Below are 19897 nucleotides of genomic sequence, written 5' to 3'. Positions count from 1 at the left end.
CATGCAGCAACCCCATTTTCCAAATTCCATAGAAGATGCTCAGTGGCCTCTGGGTTTGGTACTGGGACAGCTTTTCCATTTTCTATTTACATTTGTTAGGCAAATCAGAAGTGCAGTTCAGAAGGAGGAAACAAAGGTGAATGGAGTATCCAGTAATAGATCCTTAGCAGTAATCACTGTGTATGAACACACAGCTGCACAGGAGGTGTTGACACATATAACATTAAAGATAAATGAAAGACTGTATCTTAAAGAGGCACTCCAAATGAACATACCCCAACATTAAAGCTTAAAGTGCAAAGCCATTTGGGTTTCCCATTCTGTAACCCCACCCGGACTGTCTGGAAAGCTTGAATAAATTTTTACAAGTGTCCAGGAGAGCATGCAGTGTGAGTTTTACCTATGAGATTTATCTATTAGATCACGTTCCACCCTTCCTTTCCCCACCTGCCCTGCACATCCTTCCCTAAGGCAGCTGTCAGGTGGACAACGGATGGGCCATAGGGATGAGGCTGGGTTTAGATTTTGGAGCATTCATTAACTGTGTGATCCTGAGCTAATCATTCTGAGCCCCAGTTCCCATTCATTACACTGGGATTAGGAATACCTGCCTCATAGGGCTGCTGCAAGAAATGAATGGGATAATGCGCTTGCCTCATGATAAGGGCTGGATAAATCTTCATTTTCTCAATTCTTTCCCCATAATGTTAATGGAAACTGGGGATAGATTACCTCTTGACTCTGGCTAGCCATGTGTGTCACTGATGTATAGGGAGTGTGATGATCAATTACACATAATTAACAATCAATTTCATGTGGATTTATCATGACCGTCTGTGTTAATCTTTGTTAGAATTTGCTTACTGAGGATGGTCAGCTCTTCGTTTTTTAAAATGCTGAGTAAAATGTTGAGTAAAATGCTGCAAAGCAAAGAGATATTAATAGAGGACAGATCATTGTTTTTCTGCTAAAATGCAGCATAACCTTTTGAGATTTTGGTATCAGGGGAGAGAGATCTAGCACTTTAACCTACTGTTTACCAGACAGATGAAGGCAAACTTTGTTTTGAATGCCCCCTCTGACTTTTCGTGTCACCCTTGTTCTGTTTCTGCTTTTCCATCTCCCCACTAACCCGATGGCAGCCCTGTTCACATCTACTAGTGATTTGGTTTTCTTAGGGGAAGTTACCTTCTTTTTTCTTTTTTGTACAAAAGTTAATATATATCCATTATGAGGAAAAACCATATGTATACGTGTATATACATATGTAAAAGTCATGTGTAATTACTGTTGATGCCATCCCGGATCTCCACAGACAAGGAACTGTTACCATCCCCACTCCACTAATGATGAAGAGGATGACATGACCAGGATGACACTTACAACTAACATTTATTAAGCATTTACTATGGGCCAGGCGCTGTTCTGAATGCCTCATCTGTATTAACTCAGCTTTATTTTTTCTCTTAACACTTATACCTGCCATACTATACATTTATTTGTTTACTGTCTGTTTCTCCCCACCAGAATATAAATGCCTTGGGAAGAAGTATGTGGCCTGTTTTTATTCATACCTACATCCCCAGGGTATCCCAAAGTGCCTTGTACTGTAACAGGCATTTAAAAGATGTTTGTTGAATAAATAAATTAGTCTTCGTAACAGTGTGGGTGAACCTCATCCAATCTGGTGAGGGCCTGAATACAGAACACAACGGTTGAATAAGAGAATTTGCTCTCTCTGCCCTACGTGTCTTCAAGGTGAGACATGATCATCCCGAGGCCCTGTTTCTGCAAATAAAGGCAAGGCTGAGGAAAAAATATAGAAAAGGGGATGCATGTCTTCAAGCCTTTCCTCCCCTTCCGGATGGCACTCTGATGCCACCATCCCCTCTCCCCTGTCTGGAAGTCCAGCCTTTATGTCTGAGGCACACAACCTGTACTCAAAGCATCTGATAAAACATGGCTCACTCTACGGTATACATGATCATAAGGCATTTCTTTTGACTCTTTCTGGGTGTCTGTATTTTATTTAAGACAAAACCTTCTGAATGTCTGGAATGTGTGGAATAACCAAGAGGCCTCTGGGAGAAATATCTTTGAGTAAGGAAGTCCACACGTACGGCTCACCACTAAGGTTGATTGTAATTTAAAATAAAGCACTCCAACTCCGCTGGTATAAGGAAGTTAATGTACTTTTCAAAATGTTTTGACTCCCAAGGAGTATCAAGGGATAAAAAAAAAAGGGAGGAGTGAATATGCGTCAGAAAAGGCAATTAAATAGCATCCTCAGTTGCTTAAGGCTACATATTTTGTATCTGTTGCTTCAGCAATCATTATTACCTCATCAGTTGTACAAACTTCTATGCATGATATAACTCAGATGGTCATTTGCACATGACCAGTCAGTGGTTGCACAAGGAACCTCAACCACATTCCCCCAACTCCTGGTCCCCTGTTCAAATACTCCTCATCTTTTCTTTCTGAATGTAAGCTGAATATGTATGATGAATAGATGTCATTTCAACAAGACAGAATTTGTGTATCTGAATTTAAAGTGCAAGAGAGACCAAACATCATCATCTTTTATAGTAAACTCTGTGTGTGTGTGTGTGTGTGTGTGTGTGTGTAATGTGTTCCCAAAGGAACATGACCTCTGACCTCGGGTGAGCATGCTCTCTGGTTAAGATCTTTTTTTTTCAAATGTAGACTCCACACCCAGTGTGGAATCCAATGTGGGGCTTGAACTCACGACCCCAAGATCAAGATGTGGGCCGATATCAACAGTCAGATGCTCAACTGACTGAGCCACCCATGTGCCCCAAGATGAATTTTTTTCCCAAGAGTTTAAAGTGATCTACAGACTACCTAATTAGAACCTCACTGCTCATCTCCACTATCCCTTAGTTCCTTAACTGATCCTGAGAGGTTAAATGACTCTGACAGGGTCATTCAACTCCAAGTGGCCTTTTCTAGAACCTGGCTCCCTTAGGCTTTCAGACTGATAAAAAAGGATGAGAGTTCTGAGTCAGCTTACTGGATTCATCTACATAGAGTCTGATAAATGTGTAAGTCCATTTGATAGGCTTAATATAGGAAAAATTTCACTATGCAAATCCCTCTGAGATAAAATTTTCATAACATTTTACTGATTTTCCTCATATTCAACAACCAAGTTTACTTTGCCATTGTTGCTTTGATTAGTACTACTAGCTTCAGACCATAATCAACATGCTCTTGTCTATGAAGTCATGACAATCAGCAGATCTATTTTTTAAAGTATTAGAGATTGATTTATATTTCTAGGCAAAACAATGTCTAAGCAAAGGGATCCACAAGGAAAATGCCACAGAGCTCTCATCTTAGAACAGTTCAATGGAAGAAGATACAGAATTTCTTCTTTGGATGTCTCAGAGGCATGATGCTCACTTAACTTTTAAATTCTAAATCTAGGGGTGCCTGGGTGGCTCAGTCACCAAAAGCGTCTGCCTTTGGCTCAGGTCATGATCCCAGGGTCCTGGGATTGAGCCCCGTATCGGGATCCCTGCTTGGTGAGCCTGCTTCTCCCTCTCCCTCTGCTGCTCCCCCTGCTTGTGCTCTCTCTGTCAAATAAATAAAATCTTAAAAAAAATAAAAATAAAAAATAAATTCTAAATCTAGAAATGGTTGCCAAATTTAGGGTATCAGAAATTAACAAATCACACAAAAAACATGAGCTAATAAATGGCCTTTATCATCAAAAACTCAATTTCATTAGTGGGGCGCCTGGGTGGCAGTTGGTTAAGCAACTGACTCCTGGTTTTGGCTCAGGTCATGGTCTCAGGGTCGTGAGACTGATCCCCATGTGGGGCTCCGCACTCAGTGTGGAGTTTGCTTAAGACTTTCTCTGCCTCCCCCCTACCCCCCCACATGCATTCTCTCTAAAATAAATTTAAAAAATTCAAATTTATCACACATGTACAAAAAAATTGGAAAGTGAATTTTATAAGAATATGACTCATTTTATAAATAAAAAGCTTAAAACTACAGTGTCTTTTAATTAGCAAGTATCAATGGAACATTAAAAACAATTTACAAAATTGCATTTTACACACATGGGTTTTTAAGAACAAATGGGATTTGTAAATCAAGAAACATATTAATAATGTTTCAGGTTTAATTTGCCTATTAAGAATTCAAATAATCTTGTATAATAAAAATGCAAATATCTATAGCTATAACAAATTAATATTACTCATTTCTCATTATGTTATTCTCTCTTGTAAAATAAAAACTCGTCATATTCCTCCAGGAGGAATTTGTGTTTAATAATATGATCATTAAGTGTAAAAAAATTTACATGGACATATGACTAATTCCAACCTGCAACCTCACTGGTTTTTTTTTTTTTAAATAAAATAGCTTTAAATTATTTAATTTCTTATGATTATAGGCAGTAACCTGAATAAAATTTAAATTCAAAAAAGCAAATTATTGCCAAGGAGAAAAATATATACCTCCCCAAAATTTTAATATATTTTAATATATTAGGTCATTAACCAATTTAACTGAAATGGGGAAAAAAATTAAAGTAACAGAATAAAGCAACTCTAAATTGCTCAAATCCCAGAATGGCTAATTCAAGAATGGTAATAATTTAAGACAAAATACTCTGGAATTAAATATATGTACAGATCACCTATAATCCAACCAGTTAAAAACATGTCTTACTGGGACACTTATACTCTAGTTCCTTAAAAGTGTGTTAACTCATATACATATTTACTTGAATACAGTCTCCCCAAATTGAGAGGGCATGGCAAAATGTAGTAGTGTGCATCTATCCACTTGGTTCCACATTTCAACCAGAGAAGCATCCATCAACACCCTAGCTTAGAATAAATTCTAGTAAGAGCAGTGTTCTGCAAACCAAAATTCTAAACCAAGGATTCTTGCAAAAGAAGAAAGATTACGTGCTTACCGTATAGAGTTCATTAAGAACCTTCATCAGATCCTCATGAAGTTGGAATGCAATCTCTTTGCTCTATAATTAAGAAGAAATTAAGAATATTTAAAAATGTAATAGAAACTTGTTTCTAAATTATTTATATCTTAAAAAGTCCAGTGACTGAAAATAGAAGAATGTATATAATACAATGGAAGGCCAGCATACCCCTAAATAATAAACATCTTTGACCAAGCTGCCCCCTTTCTTTTCTTTCTTTCTTTCTTTTTTTTAATAAGTAAGCTCTGTGCCCAACATGGGGCTTGAACTCAAGACCCTGAGATCAAGGGTCACATGCTCTACTGACTGAGCCAGTGAGGCACCCCCCCCACCCTTTTTCTTTTTAATTACAGTATAGTTGACACACAATGTTACATTAGTTTCAGGTGTACAACATAGTGATTCAACATCTCTGTATGTTATGCTGTGCTCACAAGTGCAGCTACCATTTGTCACCACACAATGTTATTACAGTATCATTTATATTCCCTATGCTGTATCTTTCATCTCCATAACTTATTCATTCTATAATTGGAAGCCTCTATCTCCCACTCCCTTTCACCCATTTTGCCCATCCCCCTTCCTCCCTCCCATGTGGCAACCACCAGTTTGTTCTCTACATTTATGGGTCTGTTTCTGCTTGTTTGTTTTGCTTTTTAGATTCCAGATGTAAATGAAATCATACGGTATTTATCTTTCTTTGTCTGACTTATTTCACTTAGCATAATACTCTCTTGGTCCATCCATGTTGTTGCAAATGGCAAGATCTGATTCTTTCTTATGACTCAGTGATATTCTACTATATATACACACACACACCCCCCACATCTTTATCCATTCATCTATCAATGGACCCTTGGGTTGCTTCCGTATCTTGGCTATTGTAGATAATTCTACAATAAACACAGGGGTGCATATATCTTTTCGAATGAGTGTTTTCATTTTCTTTGGGTAAATAACCTATAGCAGAATTACTGGATCATATGATACTTGTATTTTTAATTTTTTTTTAAAGATTTCATTTCTAAGTAATCTCTACATCCTATGTTGGCTTGAACTCATGAAACTCAAGATCAAGAATCACGTGCTCCACCTACTAAGCCAGTCAGGTGTCCCTCTATTTTTAATATTTTGATTTCTGCAGTGGCTGCACCAATTAACATTTCCAGCAACAGTGCACGAGGGTCCTCTTTACTCCATATACTTGCCAACAGTTATTTCTTATCTTTTTGATTCTAGCTAAATGGCCCTTTCTAGATACTAGATGTGTGCACCAACTGTCACCAGAGACTGGGTAGAGGCAAATAAGTAGAGTCTGAATGGCTCTCCCACCATCTGAGTCAGACTTTATCAAGAAGAAAGAAAAAGTAAGTTTTCAGAACAGAATTTTACTTAGTTGCATTATTCATTAAAGAATCAGAAATAGGGGCGCCTGGGTGGCTCAGCTGGTTGAATGCCTGACCCTTGACTTTAGCTCAGGTCTTAATCTCAGGGTCATGAGTTCAAGCCCCACATTGGGACTCCACACTGGCTGTGGAGCCTACTTAAAAAAAAAAAAAAAAAAAAAAGATGAATTCCAGCATCCCATCTTAGTACTGTCACAAAGAAATTTTCTGATTCCCGAAAAGCTAAGTTAGAAACCAAAACAGAAATTAACTCTCCCTTTCAAAATAACTATTTGACTGACTATAATTTTAACTTTAAGAAAGCACTTTCAAAGCAGTGAGATGGTGAGGCCACTTATCATCCATATACTTTTGCTTCTGGATTTATTAACTTTTTTTTCAAGTTTTTATTTGAATTCCAGTCAGTTAACATACAGTGTATGTTTCAGGTGTACAATCTAGTGATTCATCATTTCCATACAACACCTGGTGCTCATCTGCATTTATTATTTTCATTAAGATGAAAAAGAGTTCTACGCTTCTGCTCAGTTGGTAAATAACCAGCATTCAAAACAGTCTTCCCTAGGCTAATTCTGTGACTTTGATATATGAGTATTTGAATATTTTTTCCAGCAAAATCTATAAGTTATTTTAAAGGAAATGATATATCCAAATTAATTTTTATTTTCTTCCTGTTTTGAGTTCATGATGTAGTCAGCTACAGAGAGTGGAAAAAATGTAGTGTGGCTTCATCTACAGTTTAAATCAAGAACAACATCCACTGGATCATTTATGTGTCCCTCACTGGACTGTCTGCACTGGGGGTAAGGCCCATATCTTTACCAGCTCTGTGACTCTGGTGTCCTGCACAGTGCTTGGGAACCAGGCCAGGACGAGGGAGGGCAGGTGAGGCACCAATGGTATGGTATTTAAGGCGGCATTCCCTCCCTGGCTAGACCAGGTCCTGCTGGCGCACATGGGAAGCTTCCAATAAACACTTGCTAAATAAATCCACACACAAGCTGAAATACTGTGTCTGTGTAATAGCTCAAGTAGTTACTACAACTGCTGAAGGCTGGCCACTGGTGAGAGAGGAGAAAGGAAAGTCCCACAGGCCACTCTTAAGAAAATGTAAGGGAGGGCGCCTGGGTGGAACAGAAAGTTGGGCGTCTGACTCTTGCTTTCAGCTCAGGTCATGGTCTGGGGGTCATGGGATAGAGCCCCATGCCGGGCTCTGTGCTTAGTGTGGAGTCTGCTTGGGATTCTCTCTCCCTTTGCCCCTTCCACTCATCCTCCCTCTCTCTCTCTCAAATAAATAAATCTTAAAAAAATGAAAATATTAGGATCTGGATGAAACACAGTCCATCTGCAAACCCACGACAGTCACTGGGTCAGGCCTCCCTCAAAAAAGGCCAAATGTGATGAAGCAAAAACTCTTGAAAGATAAAACAGTGTGGGAAGATGACATCAGAGCAATACCCGAATTTTGAGGAATTCAAATTCATTAGCAGCACTAGTCACTGGGTCTTCTTGACGTGTTAAAGAGTACTGCTGTTTATCAAGCTCTGCTAACTTCTAAAATCCTTAAATTGGAGTTAGAGACTTTATGTTTTGCTGTGTCCCTGATATGTGAAGAGGTGGATTATGAATCACTCAAGGGTGAAAGAAAAGTCACAAGTGAGCAAATGAAGCCAAATGAAACTCATTTAATTTTCCTCAAGTCTTGGTTATTCTGACCGTATACATTACACCGCAATCTCCTATGTCTTCAGTTTAGTGTTATTTTAATATCAAATTTCATCCAAGGATCTGGGTCACCAATTCAGAACTCTCTAATGGGATCAAAGGCCACTAAGTGACTCTGCTCAGCTGTCCACATTTCAGGTAGAAAGTCCAAAAATAAAGTATTTCTTGGCAAAGACTTAGGACAATAACAACGACAAAAAATCCCTTAGGTCCGATTAGCCTTAAACAAGAATATTTAAAATCAGATTGAAGACTTAGGTTTGGGGTGATAAGAGTCCTGCCAAGCTATCTTAGGTCAAATATCTCAGAACAAGCAAGAAGATTCTTTGTACATTTCACATTTTATAAGATTTCAGGTAACGAGTAGAAGAAATCTGGCATCACAAATTGTGCTCTACCAAGCATACTCTTACATTTTTCTTTCACCTTTTCCCAGAGGCCCTGAAATATAAAAAAATTTGTCTAAGAGGCCATATTGCATAACGCTTAAAAGCAAGGACTCTGGAGTCAGAATGCCTGGGTCTTAAGTTTCAAAGACTTTGGATTCCCATGGGCCTCAGTTTCCAGATCTGTAAACTGAATATAGTCATTGTGCCTATCTCATAGGGTTGATGAGAGCATTAATCAGACAACACATACATAGCATTTAGATTAATACCTAACACACAGTAAACATCCCATAAATATTATAATTATTTCTTTCCCAGACACTATTTGTAATGGCAACTTCCTTGAGCAAAAAGGCCATGTTGTATTTTTCTTTCTCATGGTCTGTGAGGACAATTGCTGCATTGACTTTCATGTAGAAAGTGCTTGGCAGATACTGGTTGATTTGATTTTCCTGTCCCTCCCCACTGCCCTGGCCATTAGATCTCTCCAGGTGACGCCTGATTTGGAGGGGCCTCAAGTATTGTGCTCTAGCCCTCCGGCTTTACTTCCATCCGTAGCCCCTTGCCACATAGGTACACTATACTTACCGGTAATTTCTACGTTCCATTTTCATGGGGGTCCCACCACTAGTGGTACTAGATGAATTAATCGAACATCCACTAGGAAATGGAAATTTCCTCAAGTCAACATGAAAAGATATAAACAAATCATGAAAGAGGACTTAAGGATCCTGGTTCCCATGGGAATTTTAGATGTTCTGAAAAGTTGGTGGGGAGTTCCTTTCAGGTTGGTAAACCCCTGCCTAGCCTCATGACACACAACCAAAGTCGCTGCCTGTTTGCTTTAAATCACAGTCCAAATCCTCCATGGTCTAGGAAATAACTTCAAAACTAACTACTATCTTCCCAGCACAACTTCTTTAGTCTGCAAAGGTTGTTACAGAACTGGACTGTGCTCCAAAGCACTAGTTCACGTGACTAATCCTGAAACGTGAATTCACAAATACACACGGGCTGGACACGACATCAAGTCCTCGTCCAAGTGCTGGGGCATGGTGCCTGTGCTGAGAGCATGGAAACAGTGAAAGGATCACCTCATGTGAGCCCCACCTCAACTTTACACATGTCTCCAAATTACTACACAAATGGTGAAAAACAATCCCTTCTTCAAAATGCTACTCTAGACCCCAAAAGAAATGATCTTAAACCAAAACATGCCTACTGGGGCACACAGGGAGTGCTGGCAATATTAGACTAATGAACGGAAACCCTCCAGTTAGAAAATATCTGGATTATCTGGGGCACCTGGGTGGCTCAGTCGTTAAGCGTCTGCCTTTGGCTCAGGTCATGGTCCCAGGGTCCTGGGATCCAGCCCCACATCGGGCTCCCTGCTCAGCAGGAAGCCTGCTTCTCCTTCTCCCACTCCCCCTGCTTGTGTTCCCTCTCTAGCTGTCTCTCTCTCTGTCAAATAAATAAATAAAATCTTTAAAAAAAAGAAAATATCTGGATTATCAAAGTCCATCAAAATTCAGTAGGTGAAATATGCCTCTGCATTCTATTTCATTAAAAATTTGAAAACAGTGAAGCAGACCCTTGATCCTTGAGCAAGAACTGCTAAGTAAGAAAAATGATACCTCGGTATTAAGAAAAGCAATCAATGTCCCCTTACAAGAGAAAAGAATAACTATGAAATGATATATGCTTGAAATCAGGTATTTTCTATGTTATTGGAGATTGGTAGATTAAAACTACTTTTGCAAAGGGCAGGAGAGCCCCCCCCCTCAACTGCTTCAGGTATGGAGTTGGAAACGGGAAGAATTGGGTTTCTGCCCCCATTAATGTGAGTCTATATAAGTTCCAGTGATGGTAAAACTTCTAATACATTACAATAAGACTCTGAGATTCTGACCCAAGGAGAAGGAAAATGGTTAGAGCTTCAATTCAGTTGTCATGTATTGTCTCCAATGTGTAAACCGAGACTTGAATACCAAGCCTATTTCTAATTGTATATTATTTATTGTCACTTTGATGTTTCAGACACCTCAGACATAAGTTTAAATTTAACAGTCCCAAAGTGTTATACCTTTTTGCATTATAAAAATAAATTAAGTACACTGAAGAACACTGGAAAATAGAGAACAGAGGGACACACCCACTACTATTACAGTTTGATGTATTTCCTTCAAGTTTTTCATCTAAACATAGGTCTGCATTATAATCATTCTATAATAATGGAGTATCTTTTTCTTTTTTTTAAGATTTTATTTATTTATTTGATAGAGAGAGACACAGCGAGAGAGAGAACACAAGCAGGGGGAGTGGCAGAGGTAGAGGGAGAAGCAGGCTTCCCGCTGAGCAGGGAGCCCAATGCGGGGCTCGATCCCAGGACCCTGGGATCATGACCTGAGCCGAAGGCAGACGCTTAACAACTGAGCCACCCAGGCGCCCCATGGAGTATCTTTTTCTACTCTGCTTTTTTTTTCAGTTACAATACATTTCCCCATCTACTTACGTAATTTTCAGAACCATTGTTACTGGATTCATAGTAACTACCCAGTGAATGTATATTAACCATTCTTCTATTATGGTTACCGAAATTTCCATTACTATTTTCCATTAACCATTCATCATTTATTTACTTATTCATTCAATTTTACCAAACTGCCTTAAGCACTGTGAACTATTATCATAAATGCTGGTCTGAGGGCGTATCTTGCATTTTATGTTGTATCCTTAAGCTCAATTCCCAGACATGAGATTAGTAGGATGGAAGTATTGACATTGCTAAGACCCCTGATACATATCAGAAGATCATTTTCTAAAAGAGTTCTAATGAATTTTTATTGCTTCCAGAACAACAGTGTCATTCAAGTCAGAATCGGGTTCATCCACGATTCACTTCTCCCTAAAGAAGGAGTCATCAATCCTATCTATTCTGGCTGATCCATTCTTCTGCATGCCATTAGAATAGAATTAAAAAAAAAAAAAAAAGATCTAATTATGTCCTTTCTCTGATTAAAGTCCTCCAAAGGCTTGCTCTATTTTTTTCAGGATAGAGTTCAAAATTCTTAAATCACCCATAACCTCCCCTGCCTACCTAGCCTACTTCACCTTCCACAAATCTCAAACGATTATCTTTCAGCCTGGTCATAAAATGCCACCTCACCTGTCCTGCTTTTACATCTCTGTATTTTCCCCAGGCTGGCCCCCTCTGTCAGGACTCTCCTCCCTTTTCTTACCTGCTACAATCCTATCTGCTACTCTGAAAACCTTCTTTTAATGTCACCTTGACTCCCAAAGAAAGAAAGGACATCTTCCCTTCTCTGTGATTTTTAAAAAATGATTTTATTTATTTATTTCAAAGAGAGAGAGCGCAAGCATGAGCGGGGGTGGGGAGGGAGAAGAAGACTTCCTGCTGAGCAGGGAGCCCGATGTAGAACTCAATCCCAGGACCCCGAGATCATGACCTGAGCTGAAGGCAGATGCTTAACAGACTGAGCCACCCAGGCGCCCCCTTCTCTGTGATTTTATAATATATTCATTTTTCACCACTCTTAGGCTGTATAATTTAGTGGTTAAGAGTTCATACTCTAAAATCGAACTGCCTATTATCAAACCTGTTATAGTCTGTGCCTAAGTTAAATAATTTTGTGAGACCTCAGTTTTTTTCAATGGCAAAATGGAGACACCAGTAGTTTCTATGTCAGAGTTTTATTGGGATGGTCCTTATTGATACTTAACACAAAACGTGGCATACAGTGAGTGTGAAGCTGATGCTACCCACTAATATTACACTTACCACATTTCTTTCTCTCCTCATAAACAGAGAGTTTCTTTGAGAGCAGGCACTATGTCCCGGGCCTGCTTGGGTAGCTGGCATACTATAGATTCTAGATACACATTTGTTGAATGAATGGACCCAGACCTGAGTAAATAAAGCATGGTGTCTGCCCTCCACAGTTTAAAGTCTCACGGAAGAGCCAGACATGCTCCAACAACTTTCTATACACAGCACCGTAATAAGCACTACACTGTGTGGGCCCTGGCCAGGATCTTTAATTCTGGAGGCCTGCAGACTTGCTCCCTGGAAACTCCCAGAAATAAGAGAGAGAAAGGCAGAAGAAAGAGCATAATTAATACAACCACATGTGAGTACACTGAGCAATCAATCAAGGGATCTATGTGGTTGGATTAAATGACCAATTCAGAGGGCTTCTGGCTTCTCACAGAGGTATTTTTAAAGTAAATCCATTGTGATGACCAGAATGCTGACCTTATGCTGAGTCAGAGTGAGAATAAGAGAGAAAGAGGAAAACCAGATTAAATATTTAATGAGAAGATTTTAAATGACTTTAGTGTCTCACGCTCAGTGAGTTTTGGATGTAAATTTTGGTTAAAAGGGTCAGTCCATCCTTCCACAGTGTGTGTGCTTTTAAGTTTCCAAGGCTCCTGTTCATGTGTCTTTATAATAATAGATTCTTTTAAATCACGTAAACTCGGAAGACAGAAGCAACAGCATCCTCCAAAATGCCTAATGGAGAAAGTTCGGATGGTCTTAATAGCCGGAACCAAGCTTCTGGATAACACTTAATAGTGTTTCTATACATTTCCCTTCTATCCGTCAAGGGACATGGTTTTGTGTTTATTACAACGCACAACTAAGTATCAGTGCGTGGAATTAGCCTCACAATCTACTTCATTTCTGAGGAGAAAACCAATCAATATTCTCTTAGACAAAACTCCATGCCATGAGAAAATGTGGGAAAATCAGAATCATAGATGCATGGGAGACAGAACTTCGTTTTGAAACAAGACAAAACTTAATCTTCAAGGATGTACCTGGAACATCTCCTAGACTATTTACTAATAAATTGCTAGGCAAATGTGGCATTTGGCACCCAGGTGAAAAAGGCCTGCTGCTGCTTGTGAAAGTTGAGCCTGAAAGCCAGCAATCTGAGAGGTGCAAGGCACTTATATACCAACGTCACTCATAACCTCCCAGGTACACACAGCACCAGAACAGACCGATGAAGTAACTCAAGATGCACATTTAAAATCCCACAGGGAATAAAGGAGATGAGACAACTGTTTTCATCTTCAGCTTGCATTCCCTCAACTCTCCAAGAAACACAATTTTTCATGCTAGGGTTATTTTTCTACTCAAAATGGTGATAAATTCGAAATACCTTTTTAGTGTCACTAAATGAATAATCACTTAGGCATAAATTCTCAGTAGCTGATATAAACAAACCCACCCCATTAAAAAGAGAATGTGTGAGGGGCGCCTGGGTGGCTCAGTCCGTTAAGCGGCTGCTTTCGGCTCAGGTCATGATCCTGGGGTCTTGGGATCGAGCCCCACATCCGGCTCCCTGCTCAGCGGAGAGCCTGTTTCTCCCTCTCCATCTGCCTGTCACTCTGCCTACTTGTGCTCTCTCTCTGTCAAATAAATAAATAAAATCTTTAAAAAATAAATAAATAAATAAAAATAAAAATAAAAAGAGAATGTGTGATGAAATTCTGGTTCAGACTGTAATATAATTAACTAAAAATAGAAAAAATGTGTATTTCCAGAACATTTTTTCAATATGTATGCGCTTTACAAAAATTTATCAACTCAACTTTATTAACATTTCTTTGTATTAGCATAGTAAGAATACATTTATTAGCATGGAAAGGATATAATAATTTATTTTCTATAGTATATGAACCTGAGTCTACAAATTTATTACCAAAGCCAACTGTCTTTCTCTCCTGTGGCAGATGTCATGGGCAGGGATCCTAAGCCACACTGCTTCTCAGTGTGACCAAAAGCTTCTATCGATGGCACCACTGGCTGGGGTTAGGAGTAGAGTCTGTGGTGAAGCAAACTAGACCACATTGTGTACGGAACCACACTGTGTAAGATCTCCATCTTAACAGCACTGCGGTAAGAAAAATCCAGGGACTGTTTACAGAAATACATCAATTAAGTAGATTTGTTCATTTATAAGTCATCCATTGAATTAGTAAGCAAAAGGCAGAGATTCTTTGAGATACTAATAAAAGTTCATTGATTCATGTACTCACTCATTCTACCAAATCTTGAACCAAACTCAAAATTTAATAAACTAATCAATCTTCAAGAATTTAACCTAGGGGCACCTGAGTGGCTCAGTTGGTTAGGCATCTGCCTTTCGGGCCGTGGCCTCAGGGTCCTGAGATGGAGCCCTACATTGGGGCTCCCTCTCTCTCTGCCCCACCCCCCTCCCCGCTCGTGCTCTCTCTCTCAAATAAATAAAATCTTAAAAAAAAAAAAAAAGAATTTAACCTAAATCAGAATCTTCCTTTACAGATCTGTATTTAGCTTAAAACTAATAGTACCATCTCAGAACTACAAGTGGTCTATAGAACTAACCATGTATTTAAGTAAAGGATGGAAGAAGAAACAAATTCCCACAGGTAAGTGTCTTTTCATCAAACACTTGGCTCCTTGAATACAACCAGAGAAATTTAGAAAATATTTGTGGCTAGTGGGCAAATGTACATGGGATGACAGCCTACCTGAAAGATGAAAAAAAACCCGAAACCTTCAATATGGTCTAGGGTCAGACTATTTAAATAGCTTTTACTTCTCTGAGCTGTTTTCTCATCTGTAAAATAGAGAATATTAAAATATCCAGTTGACCCCTGAACAATGTAAGTTTGAACTACATGGGTCCACTTACACGCGGGGTTTTTTCAATAAAAACAGTACAGTACTGTAAGTGTATTTTCTCTCCTTTATGACTTTCTTAATAACATTTTCTTTTCTCGAGCTCATTTTATTGTAAGAATACAGTAAATAATACATATAACATACAAAATATGTGTTAATTGGCTGTTTTTGTTATCGGTAAGGCTTCCAGTCAACAGTAGGTTATTAGTAGTTAAGTTTTAGGAGATTCAAAAGTTATATGCAGATTTTCAACTATGAAGGGGGTTGGCACCCCTAACCCTCATGTTGTTCAAGAGTCAATTGTATACTTCCTAGGATTCTTAAAAGGATTAAATGAGATAGCCACTGTTTGTGCCCAACAGAGTATCTGGCACATACGAAGAACTCCATAAATGTAAGTTCTGTCATAATGATGCTATTATCAGCTCAGTGTCATATCCTTGTTTCATCTCATGAAGTCACCCTCCATTTTTCTAAATGCTGACACAAGTGTATTCATACTGACTTTCAACTCGGTATGTCTCAGATGGTCACTTCAACATAATTCAAGATTTACTTTCTAGAATACTTAAATTTTGTTTGAGGTACTATAGCAAGGAGGTAAAGTCCATTCCAAAGCTACAACAAAACAAACTCCATTGAGCTCCCCCTTGCTGACATCAGACTGCGGTAACTGTTAGACTGTCTTCCTTAGTTTCAGGAACTTGTCTCCCCTCTTATTCTATCATTGGTCTTAACTCCTGTAGACTTACAGAGCTAGTTAATTGTAAGCTATCTTCTATATGACAGGTCTTCAAATACGTGAAGACAGCTACTCTGTCCTAGCTAAGGCTTAAGTACTTTCTTTCTACTCAACATTCCCAGTGTCTTTGTTCCTTACGTGACACAGTTTAAAGAAATCAGATAGCATTCTCCTTGCCCCCGAGATTATTACTGTCTTGCAGCTAGTGGTATGAAAGACACTTTATACTTCAAGGGGTGGAGGCTAAAATCTTGAAAGGATTATTAGGAAACAACACCCCCCACCCCTGTGACTTACAGTCATTTGCAATTGCCCTGTTTTGTGGAAGCAGTCCAAACCCATGTCTGTGTGGTTATTATAAGCCCAGGAATCTTGGAATCACTATTAGATTCTTTTTCTTTTCCAATAGGGTAAAGAGCCATCAGATAAAAGAGTAAAAGCCTTAAGAAAATCTGACTAGGACAGACCATTTATAAAACAACAGCAACAATAACGAAGCATTCAAATAATTCTCAATCTATGCAGATGCACACTTTTTGAAGACAATATCATTATAAGCATTGAACTACTCTCTAGCCATAATTCATGACACAGCAAAAATGACCAGCCAGATTAATAATGCAATAGCTTTCCCCAAGACCAGCTTCTTCTCATTCCAATTTACTCTTCACAATGCTTTCAACAAACAAAGCTGATTATGTCGTATCCCTGAGTAGAAGTCTCTCTTGGTTTCCTTGGTTGCTTAGATGACAACCTACCAATTCCTCAAGCTAAGAAAATTCTTGTACTCCAGCCCCTTGCACCCCCACCAAATATGCCTTTCTAAATCTCAGACAGCTGTTAACCCACTGTGTATGCTTCTCCAACCTATAGGCTACGTTCCTAATCCCAGCCAGCTGTGTAATTGATGTGAGGTTTAGGTTAAGGCAAAAAGGAGGTGGCCTAATATATCTTTACAACTCACTACTGTTAAGAGTTAGGCAGATGGGGCCACCAAGAGCCCTACCTACCATCATCTTCCCCTACCACCATTTCCTAGATATGTGCTAGGCTTGATCAGAACCCCAGGACCTTGTTCTTTGCTGTTCTCTCTGTATAAAAGAATGCACTTGTCCTAATTCCTCTGTAAAACGTAAGTTTAAGATGATGATCAAATGCCACTCTGTGAAATCTTTCTCCATTTTCCTAGGCAGTATGCCTTATAATCCCCTCTGTGCTCTTGTGGTCTTAGGTCCTTTCTCTGTAAGAGCAGTTACTGATTTATAATGTAATTTTTATCTCTATACGTCCTATCCTTATTAGATTATGAGCTCTCCTGGTGTACTGAGGATTTGTGTCTTACTTTTGTAACCTCAGAACCCACCATTGTGCCTGTTGCACAATGATAATACATGTTTGTTGAATGCATAGTAAAACAGAATGTCTATTTTGTTTTGAAAAAGAAAGTTGATTTCCCTAAAGTTTCAGAAAAAATGAAAAGAGAAAGAAAAGTAGAAGTTACAATGGATTTGTCATAACTGTTCAGTGGAATTATAAGACCTTGCCAAATAATAAAATATTATTTTAGTAGACCCCTGCAATATCCATCTTAAGAGCTAAAGAGATGAAATTTTTATGGGCATGTTTATTCAAGCCAGTGCACTAAGCCAATTATGAGTCTGTGGTCACTTAAATCTATCAAAGTTTAAAAAGTAAAATGGTGCATGTATTTATTAACTATCAATTATTGAACATTACTGGTTTTCCCCAATCTATATAGTTCACATATTCAACATCAAAATTTTTTATTTTCATAACTTTCTAGGTTCATCTGACAATGTATTTAGTTGGCAAAATTTTTGCTTGTCTCTATTTAACTGCTTCTCTAATAAATTTTTTTTTTCCCTTTGAAATCAATCTGACAGACATAATCAGTTCTGTTTGTAATGCATATTTTTGGGTTGTTATAATTCAAGGTATCGCCAGTGTTTCTTAATTCAAATATTTACTCTATGTGCAATATCCCCCAATATGGCATTTCCTACAGCTGCTAGAAATCTTCTAGAATCCTACAATGTGAAATTAAACATAGTCTTCAAATGGTAAGAAGCCTTGGCTAGCAACCAGAATACTGTTTTCAGGTTGCTTTAGAATTTGTTGATCTCAACTGCAGACACCTCGACATATGGTAGGAATGTTCTCTCCTCATCGGTTCTTTACTTAAGGCTGCAATTTCCTTCTAGGATAAGGAGAATGGTAAGAATTCAGAGCCATAGGGCTCCTTGAAAATGAATTTTATTAAGTGCTGATCTTTTATAAGTAACTGAATGGTATTTCTGAATGCTATTTTTTTAAGATTTTATTTATTTATTTGACATAGAGAGAGTGAGTACAAGCAGGGGGAGTGGCAGGCAGAGGCAGAGGGAGAAGCAAGCTCCCCACAGAGAAGGGGGAGCCTGATGTGGGACTCGATCCCAGGACTCCGGGATCATGACCTGAGCCGAAGGCAGTCGCTTACCAACTGAGCCACCCAGGCGCCCTGAATGCTATTTTTTACCCCTTTATGGGAGGTAAGAGGCTGGGTACCTTTTGACCTACTCCATGTTTATTAATTTAATCTAGAGTTGTAAACCCTGTAATTGAAAAATCAAATTGGAACATTTCTTTAAAAAAAAAAAAATATGCTTGGGAGAATGGAGGACTCAGTAAGAATCAATTGTTCTCAACTTGGGCCAACTCCTCCTGCCCAGGGACATCTGGTATTATCTGAAAACATTTTTGGTTGTCACAAATGGTAAGGTGCTATTGGCATTTAGTGCGTAGGGAAATCTGGTCATCCAATTCTTGCTCTCCCATAAGTAAGGTCTCATTTTTTCTCTGGCTGCTTCCAATATTTTTTTTCTTTAGTTTTCAGTTTGATTATGATGTATCTGGGTATTGACTTTTAAAGATTAATTCTTTTGATGAAAAGCTTGCATTTTGCTGAGCTTCTTAAATGTGTAGGTTTCTTTGCCATATTTGGAAAGTTTTCTTGCAATTATTTTTTCAAATATTTTTTCTGCATAAACTCTTTTTTCCTCTCCTTCAGGGACTCTGCAGTCTGCTGATACAAATGTCAGACTTTTGGTATTGTCCCAAAGGTCTATGAAGCACTGTTCATTTTTTCAAAATTTTTCCCTGTTGTTCAGATTGGACTTCTATGAATCTGTCTTCAAGATTAACAGAAATTAATCTGACTCTTCCCTCTGTTACCTCCGTTCTGCTATTGAACCCATTTAGTGAGTTTTAAAAATTTTGGTTACTTTCTGTCTTTCCCTTCACTTCAAGAATGTTTGTCCTTACTTCTTGGGACATTTTTATTGTAACTGCTTCAAAAGTCTTTGGTAGATAATTCCAATATTTGCATCAATTCAGGATCATCTGTTGATTATCTTTTCCCATGTGAACTGAAATAATTCCTGGTTCTTTACATGCTGAGTAATTTTGGATTGTATTCCGGATATTCTGAATACTATGTTATGAGATTTGGAGTCTTATTTAAACCATATGGAAAATGTTGATATTTTTGTTTTATCAAGAAATCAACCTGGTTGGATTCAGGATGCAAATTCTGACCAGCCTTCCATAGGTTGTAGTTTCAATGTAGGTTCTGTTTTCAACATCTTTGTAACACTATTTGGATCTGTCCTGTACATGTACCATCCAGTGTTCATTCTGGAATCCAGGCAGTGGTCTATCCCTTGGCTCAGCTCTCAAAATCTACGTTAGGTATACTGCTTAAAATCAGACCTAAGCATATCCAGCTCAGGGGTAAGCTGAGGAGTTCATAAAGAACTTTATGGGGAATGCCTAGCTGGCTCAGTTGGTGGAGTGTGTGACTCTTGATCTTGGGGTTGTAGTTAGAGCCTCACACTGGGTGTAGAGATTGCTAAAAAATAAAATCTTAAAAAAAAAAAAAAGACTTCATGGGATTGTTTTTTT

General features: G+C 38.6%; 1 protein-coding gene and 1 long non-coding RNA gene across 7 annotated transcripts in view; one reads left to right on the top strand and one right to left on the bottom strand.

Annotated features, from left to right (window-relative positions):
• Positions 1–1557, top strand: part of LOC118522138 (uncharacterized) — a 52458-nt gene extending 50901 nt beyond the window's left edge. Inside the window, exon 7 of the long non-coding RNA XR_013449254.1 lies at positions 1528–1557. This is a non-coding gene — a long non-coding RNA (uncharacterized LOC118522138). The remainder of the gene's footprint in view (positions 1–1527) is intronic.
• The window catches only part of SRGAP1 (SLIT-ROBO Rho GTPase activating protein 1), a 265812-nt gene that overhangs the window by 100532 nt on the left and 145383 nt on the right, over positions 1–19897 (bottom strand). For all 6 annotated transcript variants that reach the window (XM_078076218.1, XM_036070972.2, XM_036070971.2 and 3 more), the window contains exon 4: positions 4958–5020. In XM_078076218.1, the coding sequence (XP_077932344.1) occupies positions 4958–5020 (63 nt within the window). The remainder of the gene's footprint in view (positions 1–4957; positions 5021–19897) is intronic.

This window comes from Halichoerus grypus, chromosome 6 (assembly GCF_964656455.1).
Source record: "Halichoerus grypus chromosome 6, mHalGry1.hap1.1, whole genome shotgun sequence".
In the NCBI taxonomy this organism is placed as follows: Eukaryota; Metazoa; Chordata; class Mammalia; order Carnivora; family Phocidae; genus Halichoerus; species Halichoerus grypus.
Note: the sequence above shows the minus strand (reverse complement) of the source record. Positions and strands in the feature narration are given on the sequence as shown.